This window comes from Rhinolophus hipposideros (genome assembly GCF_964194185.1).
Source record: "Rhinolophus hipposideros genome assembly, chromosome: 12".
NCBI lineage: Eukaryota > Metazoa > Chordata > Mammalia > Chiroptera > Rhinolophidae > Rhinolophus > Rhinolophus hipposideros.
In genome coordinates, this window is record NC_138058.1 from 24,014,120 (window position 1) to 24,033,189 (window position 19,070).

The 19,070-nt window shown below is 46.4% G+C and overlaps 1 protein-coding gene across 1 annotated transcript in view; it reads left to right on the forward strand.

The window, feature by feature from the left end:
* Nucleotides 1-984: 984 nt before the first annotated feature.
* SLC4A5 (solute carrier family 4 member 5) overlaps nucleotides 985-19,070 on the forward strand; it is a 61,723-nt gene continuing 43,637 nt past the window's right edge. The window contains 2 exon segments of the mRNA XM_081069062.1: nucleotides 985-1,111; nucleotides 5,472-5,601. Of these exon segments, the coding sequence (XP_080925188.1) occupies nucleotides 5,549-5,601 (53 nt within the window). The 5' untranslated portion in view covers nucleotides 985-1,111; nucleotides 5,472-5,548.

Consider the following 19,070-nt stretch of genomic DNA (forward strand, 5'->3'; position numbering starts at 1 on the left):
GGGGGGGGGGGGGGATGTCAGCGGCTTCGCTCTCCTCCAGGCTCCCCTAACCTGGGACCTGAGGGAGCGTTCTGTGCTGTAATGTGGGTCTCAGGTTTCTCATCCGTGAAATGAAGGGTTTGGGCTGGGTGCTCACTAAGCTCCCTTCCAGCTCTAAGCTTGAGTGAATTCAGGGTTCAGAGCTCCTTGGAGCAGCAGCCGCTCAGTGACCTCTAATCAACCTTGGCGCATTCTGAGTACTCAGTAAGCACTTGTTGAACTGAACCCAGTAGATTAGGAGTTTCTCGGCAGAGCAAATAATTCCCCGGTGGGGTTCATCACACACCCTGAAGTGACCAGTTCCCACTGTTCACTGGCTCTCAGGAGACACCCATTGGGACTTTGTCTTAGAAGTAGATGAAGAGGGAAGAGAATCAGGAGTTGGGGTTTAAAGTTGGGGAAGGAAAGAAACCAGCCCCATGGAACATGATTGGCCAAGTGTGGTTGCTGTGAAATGTGAGACCCCACAGCAACCCTCCCCCAACAACCCCACCCACACTCGGGGCTGTGTGGCTGAGAGACCTACCTGGCCAGGCCACTCCAGCCAGCTCACCTGTGGGCCAGAGCTCTTAAGAAGTCCCTGGGGAGTCTCAAGGCAAATCCTGCCTCTGTCTTTATAAAGGGGCCTGAGGAGAGGTGCCTGGGGCCAGCCCCCAGGCACCTTGGACTAATTGGGGAAAGGGGATGGGGTAGTTCTGCCAGTCCCCTCACAGGCCCCTGCTGCTGTGGAGACTCGGATGCCTGCTGGAGGTTTTGCTGAGCCTTCTCTCTCCAGTGTACCTGAGTCTCTCTCTCTCTCTCTCTCTCTCTCTCTCTCTCTCTCTCTCTCTCTCTCCTTTCTCCTCTGCCCCCCTCTCTCTCTTCTCCTTAACCCACGCCTCTCCTGGGTCTTAACTGGAAACAAAAGTGAGTTTGTTGTGCCCGGCTAGAAGAGGACGTGTGGGGGCAGTGGCCAGGCCTAGGAAGAGGACGTGTGGGGGCAGTGGCCAGGGTGGCAGCAGCAGAAACAGGCTGGGGCCAGAAGCAGTGCCGACAGCTGGAGACACCAGCTCTCAGATATTCCAAGGAGCAGGTAATGCCCCAGACAAAGCTGGTTCCTGCTCTCTGCCCTGTCTTACTTCCCCATGACTATTCCATTTATTTGCCTTCTTATCTGGCCTTGAGGAGGGGAGGGGATTCCCAGCTTAGGGAATGGTAGGCACAAAGTCGGAGTGATGTGCCCTCTTCTTCAGAGAACTAGTGTGGTCTGATGTGGCTGGGGTGCAGGGCATATGGGGTCCAGGTTATCTGGGATCCAGGTGTCTGGGGTCCAGGAGTCTGGGGTCAAGGAATGTTGGGGTCAAGGGTGGCTGGAGTCCAGGGCATCTATTTGAGGGACATGACACGATCTAGAAAGGCAAGTTACGGCCAGATCAGAAGGGAAGTTTTGAGCCATGTCATAGACCTTGGGGTTTAGGTAATCGAGAACCATGGAAGGTTTTTCACCTAGAGAGTAACATGATCAAATCTACATTTTTAGAAACGTAGTTCTTGAACTGTGATCACACAGAAAGTTGGTGTGTCCTCTCAAAATCAAACAGTCTTCTCCTGATTTAAAGAAAAAGTGAGATTATTTGTTCAATTATTAGCTTTTCTTCTATACAATTTTCTTACACCTCTGACATCTGCTAGCAAGTGTCAGCAGTTAATAAGCCAACGAAAGAGATGGAAGTTTAAAGTAATACAAAAATTCAGGTATAAAATCCATTTACATAAATGAGGCCCACTGAGCTATATACAGATAAATTAATAGTGTTTTCTGCTAGTAAATTTATTTTTAACTCATATACACAATATTTATGGTGCTGCCCAAAGAGCACTGACTCCCAGGAGTCTGCCACGTGAACATGTTTGAAATGTTATAAAAGCAAACTCTGCTGAAACCTAGGGAGTAAGGATGGATGGGACAACCAGAAGCAGTGGGAGCAGTAGGGGGCAACTGCAGTGATAGGAACAGGAGATAATAAGAAACGGAACCAAGATGGTGGCAATGGGTGGGGAAAAAGGAGAGAGCTAAACAAACATTTAGGAAGCAAAGGAAAGAAGTCAGTGTCTGATTGGACATGGATGGTGAAAGAGGAGGAGGCTTCTTGAGTGAGTCCAACATTTCTTCTCTGGATGGCTGGGTAGCCAGGGGTGCTATTAATCAAAACAGAGGAGGGCAGGGTTGGGGGGCTGGAAGAAACGATGCAGAGCTGTTTTGAATATGTTGAGGTTGACTTGAGAAGGCTGCAGAACTCCCAGATGGAGCAGTTCTGTGGGCAGCTGGAAATGCTTGATACAAGCAGGACCTGAAATCATAGGTAACGTGGGGAAGATCAAGATTTAAGTGAGATGGCAAGAGGGGCCAGAGAAGGATATTGAGAAGGAGTCCTCAAAGAGATAAGAAAAAATGCCCAGAAAGTGCTGTGTTATGAGAAACAAGAGTAGTGTTTCTTTTTTTTTTCTTCATAAATTTTATTGGGGAATATTGGGAACAGTGTGTTTCTCCAGGGCCCATCAGCTCCAAGTCGTTGTCCTTCAATCTAGTTGTGGAGGCGCAGCTCAGTTCCAAGTCCAGTTGCTGTTTTCGACCTTTAGTTGCAGAGCCCACAGCCCACTATCCCATGTGGGAATTGAACCGGCAACCTCACTGTTGAGAGCTCATGCTCTAACCAACTGAGCCAACTGACTGCCCAAGAGTAGCATTTCAATTCAGGGAGCAGTCAGCACCACTGATGACCCGAAGAGATAAGCCAGACCATAGCTTCACAATACTGTTAGTTTGATTGATTTAATTAACTTAGTGCTTTGAGTATAAAATAGCAAGAAACATCTAAGGGTGGGGTTGTAAGCTCAAGTGCATAATGTATATGAGATTAGCAGGGCAAAGTAGGGAATAGTGGGGACTGTGGTAAACTAAAATGCATATGCCCAAGTAAAGCAGGCAGCCATCACTCAGCTCTGATGGATTGTTGCCAAGCAGGAATGTTGGCACAGTCATCAAAGCGTCTAAATGTTCGAGAAAAATAAGAAATTTGGATTTTTATATAAGATTTCACAATTCTTTATGTTAGCAACAATTTCAAAAACATTTATATTCTATGAGGGCTGAATCAAACACATCTTCAAGCTGCTAGTTTGCAATCTCTGCCTTACTCAATGTCCTTAGTTTGGTGGGACTGAACCAGTTGCAGCAGGTTGGGAAGTACCTGGGTCAGGAGGAAGTGGGGACAGCAAGTGTAGACCACTCCTTCAAGAAGTTGAGGGGAAAGGAAAAGAAAGGAAAGCGGGGAGTTTGGAAGGCAGGCAGGTTCAGGGGAGAGCATTTTAGGCTAGGAAGAGCTGTTGTTCATAGGCTGGCGAAAGAGGGTGGAGAAAGAGAAGTTGAAGACCTGGGTAAAGAAAGGCTAGTTGATGAAATAAGGATCCAGCAGAAGGGAATGGATGGGGCTAGAGATTAAGCTGGAGGTAGGATTCCTTTGTTCAAAGATGGAATGCAACAGTAATAAAGAATAGAGGGATTAGGAGGGAGGAAATTGATGGATTTCATGCCTGGAGGCCTGTATTTTCTTGGCGAAGTAGGGTAGGAGATGGTTCAAGAGGCTTGAAGAGAGGAGCAAAGGTTAGGAATGGCATTGAGAGACATGGGAAAGGGTGCTGACAAGGGTGAGTGGAAGGTGGCCACACTTCTGAAACCTACTAGAGTAGAAACCCTCCATTGGCACAGCTGGGTGGTTTTCTGTAGCAGGGCTCGTGATCCTGGGTTCTGGAGTTTGCGGTGAAGGGATTAGCACCTGTTAACATTCCAGGCCCCGAGTCACGTGTCACGTGTCTTGTTCTCCTTACCAGGTTTATTCCTCCCAATAGCCCTGTTCACTCAGGCTTCACTCATGAGTAAGTGGCAACTTTGAGATTCATATCAATAGCTAGCTAGATTGAAAACACATTGCCTCCACTGTTCCACTGTACCCCACTGCCTCTCCCTGTACCCCCAGGACACACCTGCCGAGATAAAGACTGGGCCAGTGAACTCTTGTTTGGGCACTGGCTGCTGTTGAAATTGTTGACCGTTGGGAGTCCATGAGGAAATAAGTGAAGGCCAAAGTGGATGACAAACTGAGGGACGGAGGAGATTTGGAGGAAGGGAAGACTTGGTGAAGCCCAGGAGACAGTCAGTGAGACACTGAACCAGGGCAGGACGATGGGATCGGTGAGGAGGGAATGTATTCTTGGAAACTTTCAGTATGGGGGTGGAGGTGAGAGGAAGAGGGCACATGAGGTGACGCCAGGGTGTCTAGCCTGTGCAGTTGGGTGGACAGTTCTGTCTTCAACCAAGACATTTGATTTGATGTCATGTCAAACCTCTTTCTCTTGCTCACCGTGCTGTCAATACACTGAGCAGCACACTCCCAGCTCGGGGTCTTGGGAACTCTGGAGCACTCTTCTTCCAGATACGTGTAGTACAAGTGGCTCCTTGCCATCTTTTATGTCACAATTCATATACGCCCTCCTCAGAGGGGCCTTTCTTGATCATGTTATCTAATTTAGCTCCCTGGTGATTTTATTTTTCAGAACACTTATCACTACCTGAAATAATTGTTTGTGGATTTGCTTACTTGTTTATTGTTTGTCTCTGCCACTAGAACAGATATTTAAGAGAGCAAGGACATATGGGCCTTCTTCATAGCTTTGTTTTGTAGCACCTGGAACATAGCAGATACCCATTCAAATTGAGAGAAAGAGAGAGAGAGAAAGGAAGGAAGGAAAGATAGAAAGAAGGAAGGAAAGAAGGAAGAAGAAAACAGGAGAAGCATGTTGGGAGGGGTAACGTTCAGTATTGGAATGCTAACTTTTGAGATACCTGAGACACACCCATGAGGCAACGTCCAGTGGGCAGTTGGAAAGCAGACTAGGAGCTCAGGAACAGGCTGTCATCGTGCCTATGAAGAAGGTGGGCCTGCGTATCACGCTGCTGCAAGTACATCCTTTCACACAGCTGCCTGTCCTGGCAAGGCCAATGTTGGAAATTGGTTTGGGGACCAATGGGAAAGGAATCCCTCTGGGATTTGTTATGCTGAAATTGGGTCAGAGTTTTTCTCATTTCACTTTTCTATTCTACTCCCCATCCTTGCTGCTGCCCCGGCGTTGGCCATTTTCCATCTTTCTTCATTGCCAGCTACAAGACCCTGGAGTTTGGAGGCAGGCTAAATCATTTCATCTCTGTTCTCTCAAAGAATATCTCACCCACATCCAATGCACAGAGACTTGAATTCAGCTTCACCCAGAAGCTGGATTTAGTTTTACTGAATTAGAAAGTACTTTTTCCTTGCCCTTGGCTCCATTTCAGTTGGACTGGCAGCCCTCTGCCCCTCACGGGGCACTCAGCGGACCATACTCTCCTCCTTTTGCAGGGTCTCCAGCTGCTGAGCAGCTCCAGGACATCCTGGGGGAGGAAGATGAGGCCCCCAACCCCACCCTCTTCACAGAGATGGACACTCTGCAGCATGATGGGGACCAGATGGAGTGGAAGGAGTCAGCCAGGTAAGCAGAGCCCCAGGTGGGAAGTAGAGGGGTCCTCCCACTGCAGTCTGCTCAGGATCCAGGCTGGGGCTGGCCCTCCTGGTGGGAAGACCACCGACCAATGCCACCTTGAATTCTGAGTTCCGCCGGGGACCTTCCTAGGCCCTAACGAGCTTCCCATCTGCCTTCCTTGGTATCCAGAACTGGGTTAGACACTAAGAAGCACATAGAAACTTAGGACTTTGCCTTTATCCTCAAGGAAATTAAAATCCAAGTGGGAAGGTAGAACAGACACCCATGAGACCATGAGAGAATAATACCAGGCCTATATTTTCTCATGTCAAATGGTTTAAACTAAATGCTATATTAGTAATAGAAAGGGAAGCACAAAATCGGCTGGGCTAGGGTTCAGGGGGCCACTGAAGAAAAGGGCCTTGGTGCAGTTTGGGGCAGGACAGGCTGCGCGGAGCCATGGAGGTGGGCGTGGGGAGCGGCAGTAGAAGGAAGAGGAGAGAGAAGGCTGGAGGGAACTGCGGGGTGAAGTCACAGGAGCCGAGAGAGGATCAGGATAAGTAGTGCTGGTGAGACCCCAGTGCCTGGGACAGAGTGACCTTTGAACTGAACTGGACTGGTCAGCAGTGCTAAATGCTGCCAAGAGCGCAAGGAGGAGGAGGGAGGATCTGACAGGAGGGGCTGAGAGGCGGAGGAGGACCCTGGGAAGGAAGTTGAGACTCTGCAAGACAGATCACACCAGTGTTTCTCAGCCTCTTCTGTGTTAGCATCCCCTACCCCGAGAACATTTTAGTTTAAGCTCACTTTATTAAATTAGAATTTATTGCTAATGAGAGAAATGAAATACTTCTGAGAAATAAGATTGCATCAGGTAAGGCTGAGCTTTGAAGTGCCACAAACCATTGTAATATCTAAAAGTTTTTTGCTCCCCCAAGAACCAATTTTCACCCCATTGGGGCTGATATTGCCCCAGTTGAGAATGCATGGACCAGCTGTGCCCAGGACTGGCTCTGCCAGGGGGCCACCATGACGCCCACAGCCTGGCAGCTGCCCCCAACCACAGCCTGGGTTCTGCCTTCTCCCACCTACCTCACTCACCTGGGTAGTTGTTCTGCAGAGTGAAGAGGGGCAGGTTTCAACATCCCTAAGCTCCCCTCCCCACCCCACCCCCCATTCCCAATCTGTCCTGGAAGAAAGGCCATTGGGTGAACTAGCCAATCTGTGCAGGCCTCAGGGAGGGAATGAATTCCTGGCCTCATGGCTGGGCTCAGGCCCCGTCTGGAAGCCGCTGAGCCTTCTCATCAGCCCATTCAGTGAGCCCCTACTATGTGCGAAACAATTCCCAGGCTCATCTCACTCAGGCTGCACAATGACCCTGACAAGGTGAGAACTATTATCTCCATTTTACAGATGAGAATACTGAGGTTCAGGGGGCAAATAGCTTGCAAGGGTCAGAACATGCCGGTAGCCAAGTCTAGATTCTAGCCCAGGCCTGTCTCACTCCCTAACTTGAGGGCTTCTGCACTTTGTCATGTTTTCCCCTTTTTCTTAGCCACCTCTCTCCTCTTCCTCCAACTTCCAGAGACTCTGTATTTTATTTCCACGGGAGGACATAAGTCTAGAGGCAATTCCACTGGGGGAGGAGATAAATGGGAACAGCCGCAGAGCCTAGGACATCTATCCAGGGCTGACAAGAAAGGGGAGGACATTTCAAATGACCAGGGCCCAGTCTGGGCTGTTGCGGATTAATTCCTCTGAGGGGCGAGAGTGTCTCTGGACAAGTGCATTTTTCTGTCCAAGGGTTCAAATAGAAAGAAGGAAAGTTGAGAAGGGCCTTCTCAGAGGCCCGATAGGGAAAGGGTGCTTTCTCCCCACCATGGGCAAGGTCTGCATCCAGAACCCCTGGTAATAATTGCCAGAACCAGACCCTCCAAGAGGGCCTCTCACGTACACCCACAGAGCCCTTTCTGAGGGCCTCAGGGCCCTCAGAGACCTGATTGGCTGTCCCCATAGATAAAACCCCCACTTTCTAGCCTCCCTGAGTGTGGATCCATAGAGCCTTTCCCACTACAGACCCTGCAACAAAGCTGATAAGCTACAGATGATGACGTTTCTAGAAGGAGGCTCCTCCTGAAATATGAAGGGCCTGACTGTTACCATCTGCAAGCTGGTGGGTTTTCCCACAAGGCAGCCTTTCTGAGGACAGCATCTGAGGAGGCCCTGGAAGGGCCTCAGTATAACCTGAGTGGACCTCAAACCAACAGTGAGAGGAAAGTGGTGACTGGAAGAAGTTAACATGGTTGAACCCCATTCCAGGCAGATCTGAGAGAGGAGTAGCTTGAGGGACAACATGGGTGCTGGAAACAGTGAGGAGAGGAGCTGGGGCCTCCTTACCACGTCTCCTTTCTCTACCCCAGGCTCCTTTAATCTCTCCAGCTGACCCCATCTGGTTTCCAGCTACCTGTTGGAGGTATGACCAGTAAACCTCTAGAGAGATCAGAGGGAGGCTTTGGCTGTTGGCCAACAAGTCCACCTTGGCCTAGGAAGGTGTGCTGGGTGCTCTTCAGGCACACTGGAACAGTAGAGGTGCTTGGGGCCAGGCCCGTTTGGGGCCTGTCACCCCCACAAAAGAATGGGAAGCATTTCCCTCAGCTGACAGGCTGTGGGATCTCCTCAGGTTAATCAGAGGTCTCAGAAGTTTCCAGAATTCAAGAATAAGCAAATCCTGGGTTCTGGGCTTTCTTGGAGTAACAGGAGAAAATGGTGGGGAGGGGGGCCAACACCTCACACAGACACTCAAGCCAGGTGGTGGGGGTGGGTCTGGGGGGGTTGCAGAACTATACCCACATCAAAGAGAACAGGGGAGGGGACCCTTTAATAAAAGTATTATATTTGCTGCAGGAGTGTTGCTTTATTGAGTTAGGAGATTAACAGTGAAAATCTCAAATCCGTGAGGAATTTTCCCGGCAGTGCTTTGTGGAGAGTTATTAGTTTGGGGGATGTTTTGGGCCCTTGGAGAAGGAGTTACCCCGAGACGGATTTAAAGGGCTTTCTGAGCTACTCAGAGCCTTGGCCCTTTGTGCACAATGGGACTGTGTGTAGGCGTCATTTCTAATGTGATCAATGCTGGTAGGTCAGGCCGTTAATAAGATAGATTTTTATTAACTGTGTCTTTAGCTTTCCCGGGAGGGAAATGCAGCTGGCCTCGGATACTGACCTTGCCTGAGGGGAGGGCTGGGTCAGGTGGGTGGGGGCCGGCAACTCCCTCCTGCCAGCAAACAAGTCACCCAGAATTCCGTCCTCTCTCAAGTCCAAGTTGGCCTGGGGACAAGGACAGGGAGGGAAGGAGAACGACCTGAGCTGGAACCTGCCCAAATGTGGGGGGCCCTTTGGGGTTACTTGAAAATATCCAGAGCTTAGAGCCTTCCAAGAGCTCTGAAATTTCAAATCCAAGCTGCCTCTGATCTCAAGTCAAGAAAAGACCAAAAGCATGAACTTGCCAGAAAGTTCTTAGGAGACACATACACTCTGAGAACATTCCTGCCGTGACCAGGGATGGACAGAAAGATAGGCAGGGGAAGTGGGTCAGCTTAGTTGGGTTAAAACATATCTGGACATTTTCAAAAGCCGTGAACTGTTCTCAGCACATCGGTGGGGATACTTTGTCACTCTACACAGGACGGAAGGGAAAGCCTGAACTTTGTCTCCACCCTGAAACTGTTCCCACTTAAGTGCTTATAGATTGCCCTCCTCGCGTGTTAGTCTGGGGCAGAACGCACCTCCAGCCCTCTGTTCTCACCGCTCACCAGGGCTCACCCTTTTGGGGCCAGAGCTGACCACTACTATGTGTAAAGCAGAGCAGGAAGCTGAGAGCTCTTAGCACAGAAGTCAACAAACCTCACTCATTCATTCAGCTAACATTTACTAAGGGTTTCCTACCTGGAAGCCCTGGGCCAGGTGCTAGAGATACAAAAATAAACACAACAGCTGCCATCCCTGTTCTCAGTCTCATGGGACACAGAAGTGAATAACGGGGCATTTGGTGCTGGGGTGTTCTGAAGGGACAGCGTAGTGACACCTAACAGGACCAGAGGGGCCAAGGAAGAAGTCCAGGAAGAAGAGGTGTTCATACTGAGACCTGAGGATGGTCAAAGTTAGCCAGGAGAGGGGACAGAAGGGGGAAGAGGCCCCGGAACAGGGGACACAGACACAAAGGAAGAGGCAGAAATTCCCTGCGGCTGGACTGTAGAGCGAGGGGCGGGAGTGGCAGGTCCTGTGCTGGCCGTGCTGTGGAGTTTGAACTCGATGCTGAGGGCTTCAGAGGGCCAGAGACGGGTTTGGGGTAGGAGAAGGACAGGACTGTGCTGGAGAGATCACTCTGGCTTCAGTGTGGAGAATGGAGAATGTACAGAAGGAGACAAGACTGCATCGGTTAGGGGGCTGGTCCAGGTGAGAGATGACGAGACCCTGAACCGGCATGTTGGCAGTGGGAATAGAGAGAGGGGTGGGGTTGGGACCTATGTTTTGAGTATATATACATATATATATATAGAGAGAGAGATTAAATATATATGTGTGTATATATTTCTTTTAAACATACTTTCTTTTTTAGAGCAGTTTTAGATTCACAGCAACACTGAGCAGAAGGTGCAGAGTTCCCGTGTGCCCCCGCCCCTGCACACAGCCGCCCCCATTACCAACACCCCCATCAGAGGGTTACGTTTGCTCCTATTGATGAACCTCCACTGACACATCAGAGTCACCCAAAGTCCATAGTTTACATCAGGGTTCACTCCTGTGTTGTGCCCTGTATGGGTTTGGACAGATAGATAACGACAGGTATCCACCGTTATGATATCATAGACAATGGTTTTATTGCCTTAAAAATCCTCTGTGCTCTACCATTCCTCTCTCCTCCCTAATCCCTGGTAACCACTGATCTTTTTACTGAATCTGAGACGTGTCTTAACAGGTAGAACTGACAGGCCTTCGTAACAGATGGCATGTAGGGGAGAAGGATCTTCAGGGAGATTCCCAGGTCTCCAGCTTGAGCAAATGGTAACTCATGGTAGCAGTTTAGGAAGCACCAGAGGAGTCGCAAGGTTTGGTTGCATTCGGAATTTTGTTTTCTTTGGGGGAGGTTGATGATGAGTTTCATTTTGGACACATTACGCTTGAGGACACTCCAAGGGGAGGTGTCCGGCAGGTCGCCATGTAGACATAGAGACCTGGAGTTCAGCTTCCAGGTGGACACCAAACCCACAGAAAAGGATATGGTTGTGCCTGAGATCTGCAAAGTGGGGAGAGAGCCCAGGACAGAGCCCCTAGGAACACGCATAAGGGATGGGCAGAGGAAGAGGACGCCTCCATGGAGACAGAGCTGGAGCAGCCACAGAGAGAAGGGAGCGAGAGGAAACCAGGGCAGGGAGACGTTAAGAGACAGGGAGGGGCCCCAAGTGGGGGAAGACCTGGAGAGTATCACAGGATGGAGAGACCTGAGCAGTCCTGGGGGAGGGACAGGGGCAGAGGCTGGAAAAGAGAGTCAGAAGGGCAAACGTGGGTTCAGTCGGACAGTTCTGTCAAGATACTCCTTTGTGGAGGGCGGGAGGTAGAGAAGACTCTCAAGGGGAACATGAGGCCTTTGTGTTTTGTTTTTGAGGATGAAAAAGATCTGAGCGTATTGAAGGCTGATGGAAAGGAACCAAATGAAAGAGAATAGTTTAAAGACGCAAGAAGCAGAGAAGGGCTGCTGGATGGAGGGTGCAGAGCCCTGGACCCAGGTTGTGGGGCTCCTAGCGGAGTTGAGAGAGTTCTGGGCTGGGGATTTTTAGACTGATCTCTTGTTGAAGGATAGAGGAGACTGGGAGAGTTGACTGGAGGAATTGCAGATTGCCAAAAGGTCCTGAGGCAGGTAAGCCTCAGGTTTTAAGGTTGTCTGACGTTGATTTGATGCTTATCTATTTGTCGTTATCAAGCTACTTTCCCATCCAATATCTAATCCTGCTCCCTCCAATAGTCAAACACTGACCTGATGCTTATGCTGGGCAAGTGGGAAAAAGTGATTTTATACGAATCAGAGCCTGGATCAAGTTCCAGAGAGAAGTGGGCAAGGTTCCCCCAGGCCTCAGAAGCCAGTGCTCTCACCTTTGACCTGTGTGAATACAGAATGGAGTCTGTGCTATGGGGGTTCCTTCCCCCAGGACTTAGTGATCACTTACAGTTAGCACAGCTTAGGGAGGGGCTTCATGAGACCTAGCCGACCAAGAGGGGCCACCTTCAAAGGTCCTGCAGTCAGATTAGGAAAGCACCAGTTCACAGCCAAGGGGACAGAGCCATCACACAGTGGACCCCGGGTGGTAAGATGGGATTAGTTGGCCAGTAAGTATGATGGGAAGGCTAGTTAAGTGAGCAGAGAAGGCAGGAGCTCTCCATGACCTGCTGGCAGCTTCTCAGAGCCCCTGGAGGCTGGTCAGCAGGAGGAACCACCTACCCCCAACAGAGGGCATCCTTGGACAGTTTCCACATTTGCAGTTGTCAGGAGGGGAGAAACCGCACCATCGACTACCTTGCATGCCAAGACCTTCTATGACTGTTATGAATCTCATTGTAAATTAAATAAATTGGCCTTTGGGTTTATACATCAGCCCTCGTGAGCTTGGTTGGCATGAGTCAGTATCCTTGGACCTAATCATCTCTGGGACAATATCTGGGTCTGGTCTGGGGTGGATACCCCAAGACACCTGTGAGGCCTTTTGGGGTCTCATCAGCCCCTCCTGGCACCTTCTAAACTTTTGGATATGCATTTTGGCCCTTGACCCATGCCTGACTTCTCAGTCTTTTGTACTTTACAATCTTTCAAATTCACCGTCGAATTGGGTTTGTGAGCATGCACACCATATGTGTCGTTTGAATCAACTATAGAAACAACTTTTTGCATTATTTCACATACATATTTTAATGCATGTGCTTGTCATTATATAGTAAGAATTGGCCAAATAAAATATACAAATGGGGAAGAATTTGCTCTTAGGAGTTCCCTTTTTGAAAAGCTTTCCTCCCATAAGTCATCTCTTGGTGCCTCTGTCAAAGACTGAACATAGGGAGTATCTGCTGGTTCCTCAGACATCTCTAGGAAAAGTCTTTGTTGACCTATAAGAGAATTCACACTGGCCTTTGGTTTCTGCCGGAAAATTCAGGTCTCTGATGTGACTCAATATGAAGTTAAATAGCTTTCCTAGATAATGGGGAAAACCTCACATTCATATTACTTTTAAGAAATGAATCTGTTAGAGTCATAAAATTTATTACCAGCAGGCCTTAGGCAGAAAAGGAAACACCAGGTCATGATAGTCTGTAACTAATACATGGTTGTCAAGGCTCAGGGTGATGGGTGATGGCGTAGGATGGGACAGTTAGAGTAAAGTCAGTGGGGCCACATAGATAGAACATTCCTACAGTATGTGTGAGTACTCACAACTTTTAGGTAAGCTTAACTTCATCTAAGAAGCAAATTCACACAAATATAAGTCTTAAAACAAATGTTTAGAGGCAACGTAACCCTGACGTTAAAGGTTGCATTCTATAGCAGATTATATTTTTTAAAAAATCTTTAAAATTAGGGGGATTTTTGCAAATTAACGATAACAATATGCAAAATAAATACAGAAAAGACCTTCACGCCAATCACAATGTTTATCTGTATTCTTCAGATTTTGCTTTTCACATAGTGGCCCACTCCTTGTTTTGTCTCCTCAAAGACCTATGTCTTTTTTTAAAAAAGCACTGATGTTGGATTCTTAGGCCCCTGAGATTCTGGGGTTCAGCCTAGATGTTGAAATTTGCTAAAATCTCCCAGATGATCCTAAAGCAGCTTAGGTTGAGAGCCGCTGATCCGTATGCCAGCCAGGGCAGGGGCAGTGGGGCTTAGAATTTAAGTCTCCATCTGAGGATGGAACTAGAATTCAGGTCTCTCAGTTTTCAGTCCTTTCCAGATCCTTCTTTAAACAGCACCTCCCTTTTCTTCTCACATCCCGTTGTTTGAGCATTGGAAAGCCCTGGTTGTACCTGGTAGCTCGCTCCACACACTTTCTACCACTCTTGAACAACAACTTCCTCTAATATCTGTGGTCGAGTTACTAGTCACCGAAAAGGCCTCCCCTCTGGACCCCCTATGCGTCACAGAGAACTGCTTTCTGTGACATGTGACTCTTCGAGGTTCTGTTTAGCTCCTTCCCAGCTGGGAGAAGGATGTCTGTGCCCACCCCTGGCCCAGGCAAAATCCCTGAGAGTCCTTTTCCAGCCCGGAGATTTTCTTTCCATTTGACCTGCTTTGCCAATTCGAATTCCCCACTGTTTGAAGCCAACTGTGGCACGAAGGTCACTTTGCAGAGTTGCTTGGGATTACACATTAACCATTTTATCAGGCTTCCAAGAGTTGAAACCTGGCTTTAGTCAGAGGCTTTTTAAAGAGCCCATTCCTTTACTCATTCTGAAAAGTGGTTAAAAACATTTTATTATGAAAAATTCAAATTTATGCAAAAGTAGTAGATAGTAGAATGAACCCCCATGTACCCATCACCCAGCGTCAATGGTTACTGGCTAACTCATGGCCAGCCTGTATCTCTAGCCCTGCCCACTGCCCCAGACCCACACACTCAGTCACGCTGACACCAATTCCAGCCACCATATCATTCCATTTGTAAATATTTCCATATGTGTCTCTAAAAGATAAGGCCTCTTTCTTTTCCATTTTTTTTAATTGTGGTAAAATACACTTACCATAAAATTTACCATCTTAACTATTTTAAATGTATTTTTAGTGGTATTAAATACATTCTTCATTTAGTGCAACCATCACCACCATCCATCTCCATAACTTTCTCCATCTTATAAAACTGAATCTCTCTACCCATTAAACAGTAACTCCCCATTTCCCCCCTCCCTCCAACCCTGGGAAACCACCATGCTACTTTCTATCTTTATGATTTTGACAACTCTAAATGCCTCATGTAAGTGGACTCATACAGTATTTGTCTTTCATGACTGGCTTATTTCACCTTGCATAATGTCATCAATGTTCATCCATGTCATAGGATGTATCAGAACTTCCTTTATTTTTAAGGCTCAATAATATTCCACCGTATGTACAGACCACATTTTGCTTATCCATCCATTGGTGGACAATTGGTTTGGGTCCACATTTTTAGCTATTGTGAATAATGTTGCTATGAACGTGGATATGCCAATATATCTTCAACACCCTGTTTTCAATTCTCTTGGGTAAAGACCTCTTTCTTTTTCTCACAACCACAAGAGCACTGTCACATTTTTTAAAAAGTGACAGTAATTTTTTATTTTCGTGGAATTATCCAGACAGTGCCCATAGTTCCCAGGTCATCTGACAGTTTTAAAATGTAATTGGTCCACACATTGCATTTGAGAGATATGTCTCTTAAGTCATTTTTAATCTACAGTTTCCTCCTTTGTTTTTCCTTTGTAGTTGTAAAAGAAATTGTGTTATTTGCCCTGTACCGTTTTCTACATTCTGCATTTTGTTCATTGTATGTGTCCCTGTGTGGCATTTAATCTGTTCCTCTGCCCCTGTATTTCCTCTAAAGTGATAGTTGGGTCCAGGCTTATCTGATTCCAGTGTGACTTTTTCACAAGACTATTTCGTAGGTGGGGGCGTCTTCTTCCATCAGGAGGCAGCTTCCGCCCGGCTGAGTTTTGTGTGTATTTCTGTGCAGTTACTAGACTATGCTGATCACTGCTGAGATCATTCTTAGTATTTTCAAACACTCTCAAACCCCATCACGGTCGAGATGTCTTTTCCCCAGTCATTTCCGCATAGCCAGACCACCCAAAGTCATCAGGGAGGCCTTGCTACCCTCACGCAGGACGAAACAATTATTTCATGAGGGGGGCTCTGGGTAGGGGCCGTATGGGACACCAGATGAGAAACAGTCCCTCTCCTCCAGAAGCTTGACGTCTGTGTGGGGAGGCAGGTACAAATGCTCCTTGATTCACCATGAGGCTAAGTCCTGAGAAACCCCAGACCTGCTGAGTCAGAATCTGCATTTTAACAAGACGCCCAGGTGATTTGTATGCACATTAAATTCTGACACGCACTGGTGTAGAGTATGCACTCCAGTTATAAAATCAGAGAAACGAAAGCGTAGCATGGCCATGCTAAGAAGGAGGTTCTGGAGACCTGGTTTCACTCTTTCAGCTGGTGTTCTCAGGCCCTTCTAAGGGAAAGAGGCCATGTCCCCTCTTATAGAAAGAGAATGGGTCCCATGTGCACACAGCCACTTGCCTGCATTGGTATCCCAAACAGGTCCAACTATCCCTAGTCACACAGCTCTATATTATTACAGAGCAAGGGCTCATCAACCCTCAAGGCACTGTCACATAACCTGGGAGTTTCCATGGCCAGGCCACTCTCCTGATGGGGCAACCATCCAGGCATCAGTATTTTAAAAATCTCCCCGGGCAATTCTATAATAATAGGGAGCCGAAGCTGAAAACCACTGCTGCAGGTCTTGGGTCCCCCATGTTTCCATGTTCCTCTCAAGGTGAAAGTGAGCTAGTTTCTAGCTGTAGCCATTAAAAACACAGAATTAAGTTCCACTGTGCAGGCTTGCTGTTTCAACATCTGGGTTCCCGAAATAGTTGCAAAGAAGACTGGAGAGGTGTTCCCTAGTGAAGTTGTCAAGTATCCCGGAATTTTTGGAAATCAAGTTCTCAAGGGATGCTGGTAGCTAGTTCTGGTATTACTATGAACCGGGATTAGGTAACTTTGCTTTTCTGCAGACTGTGCTCAAGTGGGTTGCTTGCCTACAGAGCTAATGTTTTGTGGATGCCTGTCGCAGTAGAAACAGCTGAAGTCTTGGGAGGCGGGGAGGACTCATGGTCCTTGCAATCTGGAGTTAATACAGGTTGTTTCAAAGAGGAGGCGTGCTCTCACCCCCTCCTTCCAGGTGGAGGAGCATTTGTATAGGCAGAAAGCCGAAGAATGGGGTGTCGTGGGAGAGAGCTGCCCGAGAATGTCCCCCAGGATGTTTCTGAGACAGTGCAGAGAACAATCAACTCACGTGGCCGGTTTACTGGGATACATCACCTTTGCGTGAATGGGTTAAGGCTGTGGAGTAGCAGAAGGGTCTTCACTGGCAAGGTAACAGTATAATTTGTGTATTTTTGAGGGGGAAAAAAGCAATGTGGTTGCTTTAATAGAAGAAAGACTCAGGGAGAAGGTGAGCATGCTTTTGACCAAAACATTTGGACTTGTCCTTTGATGTCTTCTTTGTAAATCTTTCTGTTAAACCTCTTAGAAAAACTTTGTATTGGTGTCACACAGACTTGGATCTTTCATCATTTAGATGATGTTCCCCGCAATAGATTTCCCCATTAAAAAAAGTCAGAGGCACTGAGTCTCCAAGACAAGTGTCTGTGTGGTCTCTGGCCCAGCCCCCATATTTTAGGTCTTCACCGCTCAGGCCTCCTCTAATCAAACCTCCCCAGCCTGTATCCACTCACACTCCCAAGGCCCTGCCAGGCACCTGGTTAACTGGTCTCAAATAAAAGGTATTGAATCAGGATGTTCAGTATTGATAATACGAAGTGCTCATGCAGTTGTGTAAAGAGGGAATCTGGCAAAGGAAAAGATCTTCAACCTCACTAGTAATCAAAATAATGCAAATGTGGTAGGATTTTTAAATTACTAAATGAACCAAGGTGAAAAAGAATGACAATACTAGAGTTTGATAGACTTCAGAGAAATGTGAGGCCTCCTGGACAGTGGTGGAAGTGTAATTGGCACAAGCTTTCTGAACAGTTTGGCAACGTCACATACTGAGAAATGTGCAGTCACAGCAATTCCACTTCTGAGAGTTTGTCCTAAGGAAATTAATGGGCAGAGGCCAAGGATATTCAAATCAGCCCTTTTTATAATAAAGACTAAATAGAAATAATCTAAGTAAGTGTCTACCAAGTGAAGATTATTCATGTCAATTATGGCCTATAAAATGGAATTCTAAAGAGCCTTTAAAATGATATGAATTTTATAAACATGAAAGGATGCCCATTAGATATTATGGTGTCAATAATGTAAAAGCGTGTGCATGCATGTGTGTGCACATGTGCACACGTGCATTCATGCACACAGAGCTCTACAATGATAGTTGTTAAAATGTCAGCCATGGTGTTTTCTGGCTTTGAATGCCTTTACCTTCTTATTTTTTTATTTTTTGTAAAATTACAAAAGCAGTGTATATATACATACATGCAGTGTATACATACATGTACTATATACATACATACAGTATGTGCATATGCTATACATTATATACATTCATACAAGATATATATAGTGTATACATACATACAGTATATACATACATACAGTATATACATACATACAGTGTATACATACATATGCTGTATACCAGCAATTAAGCACTCACCTCCTTCCCCCTGTTTTCATCAACATAGGAAGTTGTTAGTCTTTTTAATTATTGCCAATGAGAAGTAAAGAATGTTATTTCATTTGCAGTAATTTAAATGTCCTTGATTACAAGTAAACTTGAGCATCATTTCATATGTTTATTAGCCATTTTTATTTCTTTTCAGAATTGTTCATTTTTCACTTGGGTAATTTGAGGGTTTTTTTATTGATATGAAGGAGCTTTGTTATATTATAAATATCAGTCCTTTGATGCCCTGTTTGTTGCAAATATTTTCCCAATATGTTGTATTTCCTCGAACTTCATTTATGTCTTATTTTGTTATACAGATGTTTATTTCTTATAACAAAATCTGACCATTTTTTTCCTTTATGGTTTTATATTTTGTTTAGGAAGTCTACCTTCACAACCAAGAATGTAAGAATACTCTCCTATATTCTCTTCTAGCGTATTTATATATATTTTTATAGATTTAAAATTTTTTATTTACATATTTTAATTGTGGTGGAATATACATAAACTTTAATATTTTAACCCTTTTAAAATACACAATGCAGTGGCAATACGTACCTTCACATTGTTGTGGAACCAGCACCATCATCTATTAATATCTCCCGAACTCTTTACTCTTGCAAAACTGAAACTCTGTACCCACTGAGCAGTGACTCCCCCCACTACCCCCTCACCTCAGCCCCTGTCACCCACCCTTCTACTTTCTGTCTCTATGAATCTGACCACTCGAGGTGCCCCATATAAGTGGAATCGTACAGTGTCTGTCTTTTATGACAGGCTTATTGTACCTAGCATGTTGTCCTCAAGTTTCATTCATGTTGTAGCATATGTCAGAATTTACTTTCTTTTCAAAGCTCAATAATATTCTATTTTTGATTTATTTTTCTATTTAGACTTTAATCCTTGTAGAATTTACTATTGTGTTTGGTGAGAAGGAACTTTATTTTTAGGTTGGTCGTCTTTTAAACAACTCCTCCATCAGAACCCCAATTCCTGTGGGGGCCC